The sequence below is a fragment of the Microcaecilia unicolor genome, chromosome 1, assembly GCF_901765095.1.
Source record: "Microcaecilia unicolor chromosome 1, aMicUni1.1, whole genome shotgun sequence".
Taxonomy (NCBI): Eukaryota; Metazoa; Chordata; class Amphibia; order Gymnophiona; family Siphonopidae; genus Microcaecilia; species Microcaecilia unicolor.
Window position 1 is genome coordinate 388,873,332 of NC_044031.1, and position 14,322 is coordinate 388,887,653.

A 14,322-nucleotide genomic window follows, 5' to 3' on the forward strand; every position below is an offset into this window, starting at 1 on the left:
ACAAAGCTTACCAATGGCCTCTAAGTGGCACAATATGTTGGAACGATAAAGGGTTGCGGTTTTGGTACTAAGGTAGATTCCCAGATACCTCATGGGGTTGCGTGTAGGTGCGATAGATAATCTAGCATGCCAAGGCTCCACACACACACAAGCAAAAGGAGTTCGGACTTTGCGCAATTAACTGAAAGTCCCAAGATGTTCCCAAAGTCCTCTACTATAGCTAGTGCAAGGGTCTAAGTGATTTTGGACTTGTGCCAAATACAGTAGTATATCATCTGCAAACAGGCTTATTTGGTGCTCTTGGCCTCCAAAAGCGACTCCCTTATTTATAAATGTTTAAAAAAAAAAACATTGGTCCCAGCACTCCACCCTCCTCCTTTTGAGAGAATTATCCATTTAATCCTACTCTTGTTTTCTATCTTGTAACCAATTCCCAGTCCACAACAGGACATTGCCTCCTGTCCTATGGCTTTTTAATTTTCTCAAGTCTCATGAGGGACTTTTGTCAAAAGATTTCTAAAAATCTAGATACACTACATCAACCGGCTCACCTTTATCCACATGTTTATTCATGCCTTCCAAAAAAATGTAGCAGATTGGTGAGGCAAGACTTTTGAATCTGTCCCATTAAACCAGAGTTTACCAAACTGTGGGTTGGGACCCCAAATGGAGGTCACAAACCTCCTTTGGGGATGTGACCTGGGTGAGCCCTCCATCAGACAGGAGTTGTTTGCTTTCTGTGGCTATGCAAATGGGGTCATGGCCACAGAAAGATTGATAAGCACTACATTAAACCATATTTGCCTATTTTGTTCAGTAATTTTGGGGTTGATACTCAGCATGGTTTAAGTAGTCAGGCTCTTGTCTGCTTCAGCCATACTGAGTGGGCCGGCTGCCAAGTTTTCAGCGGCAATTGATTGGCTCTGGGCAGGGCTGTTGATTGGCTCTGACCACAGTGACACTGGCCGGTTAGTGCTGGGGTGGTCGGGGGGGGGGCAGAATCAGGGAGGAGCCAGCAGTTAGAACGAGCACTGGCCTTATTCAGTGCCGATACCTGCATGGCTAAATGGAAGATAGAGCTACACAAAAAGCAGTCCTGTCTTTGCCCACTTAGCTATTTAGGTGCCGGCTCTGAATATGGGCCAGCACTCGCATAACTTCCAGATTGGTGGCTGACCTAGGTATTCTATGCTGGCGCACAGACAGATTCGACCCACAGTGACTTTAATATTGCTGACAGCTGAATATCAGGTGGTTTGTTCTTTATAATAGTTTCTACCATTTTACCCGGCACTGATATCAGGCTTATTGGTCTGTAGTTTCCTGAATCATTCTGGAACCCTTTTTAGAAATTAACATTCCATTGGTCACTTCCAATCTTCAGTCACCATGAACGATGTTAATGATAGATTACAGATTAGTAATTGAAGATCTGCAGTTTCATTTTTTAGTTGTTTCAGTACTCTGGGTTGTATACCATTCAGTCCAGGTGAATTACTACTCTTTAGCTTGTCTGTTTGGCTTATTACATCTTCCAGGTTCACCAAGATTTGTTTCAGTTCCTCTGTATTGTCACCTTTTAAAAACCATGTCTGACTGAAGCAAAAAATTCATTTAGTCTTTCCACTATGGCCTTGACCTCCCTAAGTGCCGCTTTTGCTCCAACTGTCTTTCTCACGAGCTTTCTGCCTCTAATGTACCTGAAAAAGATCTTGCTATGAGTTTTTGTCTCAATGGTACGCTTTTTTCAAATTCACTTTTAGCCTTGTTGATCAATACTTTGTAGATATCCTGGCAACCATATTGGTTTGAGGTAAAGAAGTAGGTCTTTGTAAATTAAAATCCTCATGTAAATATATTAGTATGTATTTTTAAAAAGGTTTTCAAAAACTTGGAATAGTCTATAAAACTCTTGTCTTCCCTGATCATGAAAGGCAGAAAATGTAATGATGTAAAATATGTACTGCAAACTTGTAAGTAGAATGTTTCTTTATTACAATTGTATAACTAGACACAGGGCAACAATGACAACGATTTTGTCATGAATCTTAAACATCTGTATGGGGGATATCTAGGTATTGTTTAAGAAGAGCACCTGAGCTATTCATGCTCCCCCCCCCCCCTTTTTTTATAAAAGAAACTCTGAAGCTACAGAGTTTTTGTCATGCATCTTAAGCAATTATCTGTATGGGGATATAGGTATTGTTTAAGAAAAACACATCAGCTATTCATGCTTGCTCTTTTTTTTTTTCTTTTGCCCTTTTTTAAAAGAAACTCTGAAGCTACTACAACGATTGCTAAAATCTCCTGGTTGCCGAAAGATTCCTGTGTTGGTTCAGAACAAAGATGATGTAATTGTAACAGCCTCCAACTTCAGTTCTGAAAGGTATTGCATCTAGAAGAGGAAAAAGATGGCTGGGATTAATGATGTTTTTCAGGTTTATTTATTAATTTTCAGCACTTCATATACTGCAAGCGCTCCCTGAGGCGACTATGCGGTTTACAATTTCTATTATAGGTACTTTGTACTGTTCCTAATGGGCTCACAGTCTGTTATATATTGTACCTGGGGCAATGGAGGGTGACTTGCCCAGGGTCACACGGAGCTGCAGAGGGAATTGAACCTTGTTCCCCAGGATCTCAACCCACTGCTGACAATTAGGCAGCAGCGAGAATTGAACCTGGTTCCCCAGGTCCGCAACCCACTGCACTAACCATTAGGCCACTCCTCAGCAGGTAGCAAAGCATACCATGGGGTTATAGTTTGCTCCCCTACTGGGTGCTGTGGTAAAACTCCAGTTGTGAAGGATGATGGGGAAAAGTTATTGTTCTGTTTGTACTGAAAAAAGACTGATATTGTCAGTGGGCACCTCCTAACAGGGAATGGGAGAAAGGAAGGTTAAAAATAAAGGGGATCATATACATTCTTCTTTATCTTATTTTCAAAAGTGATCAAAACATTTATAAAATGTTCTATTATGTATTGTGTTGGCATTGTAAATAGTATACTATGCCATACTTTGTATTGTTAATTGAATATTTTTACTGCTGTAATTGTCTATTGCTTATGTTAGATTTATTCTTACTGTACACCGCCTTGAGTGAATTCTTTCAAAAAGGCGGTAAATAAATCCTAATAAATAAAGTGTTCAGGTATAATTTTAGATTGGTGGCACACACAGTTAAGTTGGTGTGGTTTATTTGATTGTATGTATTAGAACTTATAGGATTTTTGGACAAGTATTCTGGTAGGGTGTCCACAAAATCCGGGGTGGGAAAGGGAACTGCTAGACTGCTCAGTGTGATGCAGCAATCCCATCATGGTGATAGCATTTAAACTTAGTATGAGGCCTCAACTGTCAGTAAACTGTGTATAGATTATTTAATAAAGAGTATTTGCTTCTCCCACACTGCCTCCTCTGTCATCGTAGGATGTGTCCAATCTTCCAGATCTCAAATGTGACTGGGGAGAACTTGGACCTGTTGAAGATGTTTCTGAATCTCCTGTCCCCACGTTCAAGCTCCCGTGAGGAGGAACCGGCAGAATTCCAAATTGATGACACATACTCTGTCCCTGTAAGGAGTGGCAGCTTACTTGTCCCTCTCGCTTTGTTGGTAAAAGTTGAATAGGAAATCAAGGAGGTGTGTATTAAGTGTTGTGTAGCCGTTTAGAAATGGTCACAGTAGAATCATCAGAACAAATAATCGCCTCACTGCTTGAGAGCCAGGTTTGGTATGCTTATCTTTTTATGTTGGTTAGTGATGGATTCATACGTATGCTCATTAGTGACTGAAGATGGGATTGGCTTGATAAACCAGTGATTAGTGCTTATGCTGGCAAACGTGTTCCATTAGTGGCTTCTACTGCTTGGATAACATGGGCCTAGAGTCACACACAAGAGGCATCCAGTTCTAATTCTGTGTACTGCTGAATCCCTCATCAAGTTTGACGTGGATTGCAAAAGAGAAGAGCTAGCTAAAATCCTAGCAAATTATATTAATATATCACATTGCATCTAAAAAGTAAAACATAAAAAAAGATTTTAAATCCTTGCTTGGATGTCTAATCCTATATGTTCTCAGCTTTGAACGAAACATATACAGTATATATATATTTTTTTATTTTTACCCCACGTTTTCCCACTCATGGTAGGCTCAATGCGGCTTACATATTGTATACAGGTACTTATTTGTACCTGGGGCAATGGAGGGTTAAGTGACTTGGCCAGAATCATAAGGAGTTGCCTGTGCCTGCAGTGGGAATCGAACCCAGTTCCCCAGGACCAAAGTCCACCACTCTAACCACTAGGCCACTCCTCCACTCCACATAAGATAATCTTGCCGAGTTCTTATTAAGCATGGAAGATTATTCCAGATCAAAGCAGCTTTATAAGAGAATGAGGTACATGATCAAGAGCACTCCATGCCCAAAGATAGGCAGATGAGAGCAAGACAAAGAAATGCACAGTTGGGCCTAAGTTGGCTGAAGCAAGGGGTCAGGATGTGCATGCACTATACAAGTGATCAAAAAGTTTGAATCCTTTACACTGCTTTTCTGTTTCTGTCACACAGGGTGTGGGGACTGTGGTGTCAGGGACTACTCTGAGGGGCCTGATCAAACTGAATGACATTCTGTTGCTGGGCCCAGATCCCCTTGGGAGTTTCGTTTCTATTGCTGTCAAATCTATTCACCGCAAGCGCATGCCAGTGAAGGAGGTGCGCGGTGGCCAGACTGCTTCTTTTGCTCTGAAGAAGGTATGTGAAAGTGGTGGCCATTGTTCATGTTAGAAGAAACACATTCTTGAGTTTATATTCCAGTCTCCCAGCACATGTACCGTAACTAGCAAGGCATGATGAATTACTGGCATATGAACTAGAACAGTCTCCCAGCACATGTACCGTAACTAGCAAGGCATGATGAATTACTGGCATATGAACTAGAACAGTGCTTCTCAACCCAGTCCTTGGGGCACACCCAGCCAGTCGGGTTTTCAGGATATCCACAACAAATATGCATTAGATAGATTTACATGCATTGGCTCCTTGGTATGAAAACGTATCTCGTGCATTTTTGTTTTTAACCACTCTCACTGATTAATACAACATTTATAGTAAATCCAAAGCAAACATTTCCAACCCATTCATACACTGTTTAAAATTAAAATTAAATCGTGTATGAATGGGTTGGGAATGTTTGCTTTGGATTTACTATAAATGGTGTATTAGTCAGTGATAGTGGTAAAATTGATGTAGTGTGGCTAATTATTGAGAATTTAACCCCGAGTTTGGAATTATGAATATTTATTATAGATATCCTGAAAACCAACTGGGTATGTTCCAGGAACTGGGTTGAAAAACACCTCAAACTATTGTCACTACAGCCTTATTATACACTTTGACATAGGTTTTGATACAGTTACTGCCTATCATGTTGTGTAATCATGGGAAGCCACCTGGGAAAGGGAATGGGACTTGGTATACTGCCTTTCTGTATTTTTTTGCAACTACATTCAAAGTGGTTTACATAGTATCTACAGGTACTTATTTGTACCTGGGGCAAAGGAGGGTTAAGGAGCTGCAGTGGGAATCGAACCCAGTTCCCCAGGAACTGAGTCTGCTGCACTAACCATTAGGCTACTCCTGCACACCTCCTGCAAAAATAAAGCAAAAAAGGAAAATAAGATGATATATTTTTATTGGACTAATAAGATATATTTTTGACTAGCTTTTGAAGGCAAATGGCAACAGCAGGAGATTCTGGAAGGAGCAATAATGCTGAAGGGAGGGTGGGGAGGTATTAAAAAAAAACAAAAAACAGTGTTTAAATGTCTTGCAATGGCATCCCTTACAGCTGGTGTGGTCATTTTAAGTAGAAAGATTGTACCTTAGCTCTATTTTAGTCTGAGAGTACACAGAGCTCTTGATGCAACCATTAAGTTGTACTTGAAATTTATTTAAGCAGCTAACCTCTGTCTTGGAGCAGCCATGTTCAGAACCATGTCTTTAATGATTTCGTATGGATGAGACCTAATGGTTTTGGGCAGTGTGCATGCTATCATTTGAAAGTAAATGTACCTTCTGGCTGCCAGGCAGATGAAGTGCTAATGGTCAGCTCCCAGATACTCAGAATTATAGCACAGCTGCTTAAGAAATTAACAAGCTGATGACTTATCATGAAACTTTGAACTGATAGTCTTTCACACATTTGAAATGCTGCATAGTATTCAAAAGGGATTGGAGAGGGAATATTTTAGTTGACATACTGCATAATATTCAGAAGGGAATGGAGAGGGATTATCTTATTTTTTGTACAGTAACGTTTTCCTTCCTCCTCCTCCCCCCCCCCCCCCCCACCACCTCCACTCTTCTGTCCCTTCTAGATCAAGCGTTCATCTATCCGGAAAGGCATGGTGATGGTGTCCCCTCGCCTGAACCCCCAGGCTTCCTGGGAATTTGAGGCTGAGATCCTAGTGCTGCATCACCCCACAACCATCAGCCCTCGCTATCAGGCCATGGGTATATCTAATGCTCCTAAGTCCTGCTTCATTTATTTTGTTTTGGTGGTTTTTAAAATATTTTTAGACAGAATAATGTATTTCAACTGGTAATTGACAACATTTGATTAAAAAAAATTTACAGACCTAGGAAATGTATGTCATCAGCAGAAGCCAACTACATAAATAATTTTTCAAAATCTCTTTTCCTTAGCAATCCTCCAGACCGTTCAAGACGCTTGGGGGTTATGCATTCCTACCAGCAGAGGGAGACTGAGAACACTAAAACTTCTTGTACAAGTAGCCTGTGCAGACCTTCTACTAACCAGTATTTTCTCAGTCTCAGCAGAGGGTAGATGCGTGCAACCTGTGCAATGTACTCAGTCTGGTAGGCCCGTTTGGGGTTTCTAAGTTGGGTTGTAAATGTTAGAGAACCCACACTTGTATCTCTATTACAGTGTGTAAGTCCTAAGGGGCTTCTTATTCCCTGTGGGATGTCACACCCGGGTGGCCAGGTCCCTCCCCCTGTGCTCTTCCTCTGGAGGACTGCTTGACCTCGGCTACAGACCTCGTTCTGTACCCTTGAGGCGTTTAGGCATCAGCAACGAGGTTTAAAAAATAAAATAAACGTTTTTAAAAGGCGGCTATTTTGGCCGTTCTTGTGGCAGTCCAGAGATAAAACGTCTTCAAGGGCGTTCTTGCCTTAGGCGGTTTTGCCTATTAGTCTATCAGAGCACAAAGCAACTGTTTGTTTTTATTGTGTTCGCAACCATTATGTCTAAGCCGGCGAGATGTCGGTTTTGCGCAAAGCGCGGCGTTGGAAGTGTAAAGTGGCCAATGTAAATTTCGTGGGGAGCCTACGTTGTCAGCGCTCTTGCCCCCCGTGCTTTCCCCTGAGTTGGCGGAGGTGTTGGGCGGCGATTTGACCGCACATTCCGGGCCGGCAATGGCGGGGCTGGCTTTGGCGGGAAACACTGCCATTTTAGCTGCGCGTCCCGGGTCGGCCTCAACGGAGCTGTTTTTGGCGGGAAGCGCGGCCCTTTTGGCCGTGCATTCCATACCGGCGCCGGGGGATCCGTGTGTGGTGGGAAACACGCCTAGTTTAGCTGCGGATCACGCGATGGACCTGCCGCCTCGGGAGCGAGGGGGGTCCGTCGCGGAGACTGAGGGAAGTGTTGTTGGGGCTTCAGCAGCGTCGGGGGGGGGGGGGGGTCTGGCTTTCCCCCTGAGTTTGTTTGGTCTCTGTATAATGCCTGGAGAGCTGGCCCCTCTCAGGCTGTTTGTTCCCAGGAGGCTGCTAGCTCAGTGGGAGTTAAGCGCCCACGGGTGGATATTTTGGAACCTATGGAGATACTTTCTCTGGGTCGAACGTTTGGAGTGACCCAGGAGAGGAGGATCTCTTAGATGTGTCTGAGGATCAGGATGGGCTAAGGCCTGGGGAAGATTCTTCAGTCGCATTTTTCATAAGGAGGAGTTGTTAGAGCTCATTGATCAGGTGATCTCTACTTTGAAGTTTGCTCCGGCGGCCACTCCCTCTGCGGAGGGACCCCAGGTAGATCCCTTGGTTAAGGGGATTCGGAGAGCCTCCCATTCCTTTCCCATGAATTCAGACATTAGGGACATGGTTTTTCAGGAATGGTCTGTGCCGGATGCTGCTTCTAAGGTGTCTAGGGCTATGGCGCGGCTGTATCCCTTGCCTCCGGAAGATTTGGCCCTGCTGAAACCACCTACTGTGGATGCGGTGGTTACGGCGGTTACTAAGGCTACAGCCATTCCGGTGGATGGCGGTACAGCCTTACGGGATCCTCAGGATAGGAAGCTAGAGTCCTTTCTGAAGCGCAGCTTTGATTTGTCGGCTTTGGCCATGCAAGCCTCTGTATGTTGGGGGCTTGGTAGCCAGAGCTTGTTTCCTTTGAGCGGAGAAGCTCTTGGATGAGCCTGCGTTAGATAGGACTGGTTTGGTTCAGGACCTGGCCAAATTGGAGATGGGGTGTTCGTTTTTGGCAGACACCCTTTATGATTTGCTAAGGGCTTCGGCTAAGAATATGGCTCTGGTGGTGACGGCTTGCAGGGCTCTTTGGCTTAGGGGCTGGGTGGCAGATGCGGCCTCTAAAGCAAAGTTGTGTTCTCTACCTTTCAAAGGTTCTATGTTGTTTGGAGAGGACTTGGATAAACTGATGAGTGGTCTTGGGGATACCAAGGTCTCACGGTTGCCGGAGTTACGGCCTAAGGCGGCTAGTCGAGGTGGTTCGGCTAGAGGTCGGTTTAAGGACGCGAGACGGTACAGGCCGGGCAGATTTGTGTCTCTTTCTAAAAGCCGGTTTTTCCAGCGGACGCAGTCCTTTCGAGGGGGTCGTCGAGGAGGTTGGGACTCCGGAGGTGCTGGAAATGGTAATAAGTCCTCCTTTATGAAGGTGTGCGGGTCCAGCCTCTGGTGAAGGTCAGGGCGCAACTTCGTCTGTTTTATCAGGGGTGGACCCAGATTACTTCAGATCAGTGGGTGCTGGGGGTCGTTCGCGACAGTTATGCGCTCGAGTTCGAGCACCCGCTGCCGGATCTGTTTCTTCCCTCTCCTTGTCACTCTTGAGTCAAGTTAAAGGCTATTCAAGAGACTCTGGGTCGCTTAATCCAGTTGGGAGCTGTGGTACCCGTTCCTCGGCACGAGCTGGGAATGGGTTGTTATTCCATTTACTTTGTGGTGCCGAAGAAGGAGGACCAGTTTTGACCCATTTTAGTTCTCAAGAGGGTCAATGGGGGCGCTCAAGGTGCCATCCTTCCGCATGGAGACTCTGCGCTCGGTCATAGTGGCTGTTCGTCAGGAAGAATTTCTCACGCCACTGGATCTCACGGAAGCGTATCTGCATGTGCCGATTCGAGAGGCCCATCAGCGTTTCCTTCGTTTTGCTGTTTTAGGGAGGCACTTTCAGTTCTGTGCTCTGCCTTTTGGTCTGGCAACGGCTCCACGCACCTTCTCCAAGATAATGGTGGTGGTAGCAGCGGCTTTGCGGAGGCAGGGAATTCCGGTGCATCCGTATCTGGTCGACTGGTTGATCCGGGCGAATTCTTGGGCTCACAGTGTGGCGGCGACGATTCAGGTGGTCGCGTTTCTGGAATCGCTCGGATGGGTAGTGAATGTAGTCAAAAGTCAGTTGATCCCATCGCAGAGTCTGGAGTACTTGGGAGTGTGGTTCGACACGGCAGTGGGTCGTGTTTTTCTGCCGTATTCTCGGATCGCCTCTCTTCAGCAGCAGGTCCGGCTGTTAGTGTCTGTTCAGAGTCCGACGGTTCGAATGTACCTTCGGGTTCTGGACCTCATGGCAGCGACAATAGAGGTAGTGCCATGGGCCAGGGCGCATATGCGTCAGCTTCAGGCGGCTCTGTTGTCCCGGTGGTCTCCTCAGGTACACAGTTTGGAGTTGCGGTTGCCATTGAGGGGGGCTTCTCGGCGCAGTCTCCAGTGGTGGCTGTGTTCGGCCCATCTAAAAAAGGGCATGCCGTTGGAACTTCCTCAGTGGGTGATTTTGGTAATGGATGCCAGTCTGCTGGGCTGGGGAGCTCAGTGTCTCAGTCGGTCCGCGCAGGGGCGGTGATCGATGGAGGAAGCTCAGTGGTCTATCAACCGGTTGGAGACGAGGGCGATTCGGCTAGCTCTGTTGGCGTTTCACTCAAGTGTGGTCGGAAAGACAGTAAGAGTCATGTCCAACAACGCGGCAGCGGTAGCGTATGTCAACCGGCAGGGCGGTACAAAGAGTCCGCGGTTGGCAATCGAGACGGCTCTGCTCATGAGTTGGGCGGAAAGGCATCTAGTGCAGATTTCGGCGGCACACATGGCCGGGGTGGACAACGTGAACGCGGATTTTCTAAGCAGACACATGTTGGATCCCGGAGAATGGTCTCTGCACTGGTCGGTGTTCGACCAGATAGTTCTAAAGTGGTTAATGCCAGTAGTGGATCTCATGGCGTCGGCACAGAATGCTCAGGTTCCTCGGTATTTCAGTCGGCGTCGGGATCCGCGAGTGGAAGGGATCGATGCGTTGGTCCTTCCGTGGCCTCAGCGAGTATTGCTGTACGTGTTTCCCCCGTGGCCCTTGATAGGTCGAGTCCTACAGAGGGTAGAATGTCATGCGGATCCGGTGTTGTTGGTGGCTCCGAATTGGCCGCGTCGGCCGTGGTTCGGGGATCTGATGCGCTTGTTAGAAGGCGAGCCTCTGCAGCTGGGGTGCTCGGTGCTGTTGTGTCAGGGTCCAATTGTCATGCCGGATCTGTCTCGGTTCTCTCTTACGGTGTGGCCCTTGAGAGGGAACGGTTGAGAAGGAAACGGGTTTTCCCCTCAGGTGATTCAGATGATGCTGCAGTCTTGCAAACATTCGACGTCTTTGGCCTATGTGCGTGTGTGGCACCGGCGTCTGCTGCCACCCAGGAGGACTCCCCGCTGACGTCGCTGGCGGGAGCTTCGTTGCCGCTGGCATGGGAGTCTTCTTCTCAGCACCGCCGTAGGGGACCTGGGTCCTCGGTGTCGAGACGGGCTCGGCTTTGGACTGAAGTTCATGAACTTGTGTCCGATACCGAAGGTGAGGCCTCGTGGGAGGCGGAGGAGGACACCAGGTATTTCTCTGACGAGGAGTCTTGTGGTCTTCCTTCCGATCCCACTCCTTCACCTGAGAGAAAGCTTTCTCCCCCCGAGAGTCTGTCTTTCTCCTCCTTTGTCCGGGAAATGTCTATGGCCATTCCCTTCCCAGTGGTTACTGAGGACGAGCCCAGGGCTGAGATGTTCGAGGTCCTGGACTATCCTTCACCACCTAAGGAATTGTCCACTGTTCCCCTTCATAATGTCCTCAAGCAGACATTGATGGTGAACTGGGCGAAACCGTTAAGTAACCCCCACATTCCCAAGAAGGTTGAGTCCCAGTATCGAGTCCATGGGGATCCGGAGTTGATGAGGACCCAGTTGCTTCATGACTCTGGAGTTGTGGACTCGGCTCTCAAGAAAGCCAAGAGTAGTAGAGATTACGCCTCGGCGCCCCCGGGGCGTGAATCTAAGACTAGACTCTTTTGGGAGGAAGGCCTACCATTCTGCTATGCTCGTGTCCAAGATCCAATCCTACCAGCTCTACACGAGCATCCACATGCGGAACAATGTGCGGCAGCTGGCGGACTTGGTTGATAAGCTCCCGTCGGAGCAGGCCAAGCCTTTTCAGGAGGTGGTCAGGCAGCTGAAGGCATGTAGGAAATTCCTGTCCAGGGAATACTTTTGATGTAGCGTCCAGGGCCGCTGCTCAGGGTATAGTGATGCGCAGACTCTCATGGCTGCGTGCCTCTGACCTGTAGAATAGGGTCCAGCAGCAGATTGCAGATGCTCCTTGCCGGGGGGATAATATTTTTGGTGAGCGCGTTGAACAGGTGGTAGAACAGCTCCACGAGCGGGACACCGCATTCGACAAGCTGTCCCACCAGACGCCTTCAGCATCTACCTCAACAGGTAGACGTTTTTATGGGGGAAGGAGGAATGCTCCTTACACTTATAGTAAGCGTAGGTACAATCCACCTGCCCACCAGCCTGCTCAGGCTACGCCCCAGCGCGTTCATTCGCGTCAACAGCGTGCGCGTCAGGCCCCTGCAGCTCCCCAGCAAAAGCAAGGGACAGGCTTTTGACTGGCTCCAGGTGAGCATAGCCGAGATAAGTGACTGCCGGACGATCTGCCAGTCGGAGGGAGGTTAAAGTTTTTTCACCAAAGGTGGCCTCTTATAACCTCCGACCAGTGGGTTCTCCAAATAGTCCGGCTAGGATATGCCCTCAATTTGACCTCTAAATTGTCCTCCGGGAGCTCAGTCTTTCAGCTTCCACCACAAGCAGGTACTTGCACCAATGCGGTCGAGCCCGTGCCACCGGGGCAGGAAGGGCTGGGATTCTATTCCAGGTACTTTCTTGTGGAAAAGGAAACAGGGGGGATGCGTCCCATCCTAGCCCTAAGGGCCCTGAACAAATATCTGGTCCGAGAAAAGTTCAGGATGCTTTCCCTAGGCACCCTTCTTCCCATGATTCAGAAAAATGATTGGCTATGCTCTCTGGACTTAAAGGATGCTTATACTCACATCCCGATACTGCCAGCTCACAGACAGTATCTTAGATTCCGTCTGGGGACACGGCACTTTCAATACTGTGTGCTTCCATTTGGTCTCACCTCTGCACCCAAAGTGTTCACGAAATACCTGGCGGTAGTGGCGGCGTCTTTATGCAGACTGCATGTGTTCCCTTATCTCGACGATTGGCTGGTAAAGAACACCTCGGAGGCAGGAACTCTACAGTCCATGCAGGTGACTATTCAACTCATGGAGCTACTAGGGTTTGTGATAAATTATCCAAAGTCCCACCTTCTCCCAGTCCAAAGACTAGAATTCATAGGAGCTCTGCTGGACTCCCAGACTGCTCATGCCTACCTCCCTGAGGCCAGGACAGACAATCTTCTGTCCTTGGTCTCCTGGGTACGAGCGTCTCAGCGGATCACAGCTTGGCAGATGTTGAGATTGCTCGGCCACATGGCCTCCACAGTTCACTTGACTCCCATGGCCCGTCTACACATGAGATCAGCTCAGTGGACCCTAGCTTCCCAGTGGTTTCAAGCTGCGGGGGATCTGGAAGACATGATCCAGTTGTCCACAGTTTTTCTCCAATCCCTTCATTGGTGGACGATTCGCTCCAATTTGACCTTGGGACGTCTCTTTCAAATTCCTCAGCCGCAAAAAGTGCTGACTACGTTTGCGTCTCTCCTGGGGTGGGGAGCTCATGTCGATGGGCTTCACACCCAGGGAGGTTGGTCCCTCCAGGAGACAGGTTTCCAGATCAACCTCCTGGAGTTACGAACGGTCTGGAACGTGCTAAAGGCTTTCAGAGATCGGCTATCCAACCAAATTATCCAAATTCAGACAGACAATCAGGTTGCCATGTATTACATCAACAAGCAGGGGGGCACCGGATCTTGCCCTCTGTGTCAGGAAGCCGTCAGGATGTGGCTTTGGGCTCGCCGTCATGGCATGTTTCTTCAAGCCACGTACCTGGCAGGCGTAAACAACAGTCTGGCCAACAGATTGAGCAGGATAATGCAACCTCACGAATGGTCTCTCAACTCGAGAGTTGTTCGCAAGATCTTTCAAGCGTGAGGCCCATGGCAGACTAACGTCGGATGCCTTTCTCCTGCATTGGGGAAGGGCCTCCTGTATGCGTATCCTCCCATACCCTTGGTAGGGAAGACTTTGCTGAAACTCAAGCAGGACTGTGGAACCATGATTCTGATCGCTCCATTCTGGCCACGACAGATCTGGTTCCCTCTTCTTCTGGAGTTGACCTCCGAAGAACTGTGGAGATTGGAGTGTTTTCCAACCCTCATAACTCAGAACGAGGGGGGCTTCTGCATCCCAACCTCCAGTCTCTGGCTCTCACAGCCATGTTCAGAGCTAAGGAAAATTACAGAATGCTTCTCTGTTTAGGTAAACAAACCATACTGTGGGAACATGGTCACATGTGGCCAAGCTGAACTTCCGAAAACAAGAACCATCCTCCTCTTTGCATGCCAAATTAATTCTTATCTTCTAACTTGTTTTTCTATTTACAAGAAAAGTTACTTTCGGTCAAAGACAGAAGATTTCAGAGTTCATTATCGATCAAAGCAGGATTGAAAAGCAATCCTTTACATCTTCCATTACACCAGGTTGCAATGTTCTGTGTAAACCAGTAGGGGAGTATGGGTTCCTACCTCTTGTGTCAGGAAGCAGTGGAAATGTGGCAGTGGACCCTCCTTTACGAATTATGGATTGTGTGTGGATGCAGTGG

General features: G+C 47.5%; 1 protein-coding gene across 1 annotated transcript in view; it reads left to right on the top strand.

The window, feature by feature from the left end:
- The window catches only part of GTPBP1 (GTP binding protein 1), a 146,577-nt gene that overhangs the window by 118,842 nt on the left and 13,413 nt on the right, over positions 1–14,322 (top strand). The window contains 4 exon segments of the mRNA XM_030221005.1: positions 2,272–2,386; positions 3,432–3,576; positions 4,573–4,755; positions 6,381–6,516. Of these exon segments, the coding sequence (XP_030076865.1) occupies positions 2,272–2,386; positions 3,432–3,576; positions 4,573–4,755; positions 6,381–6,516 (579 nt within the window).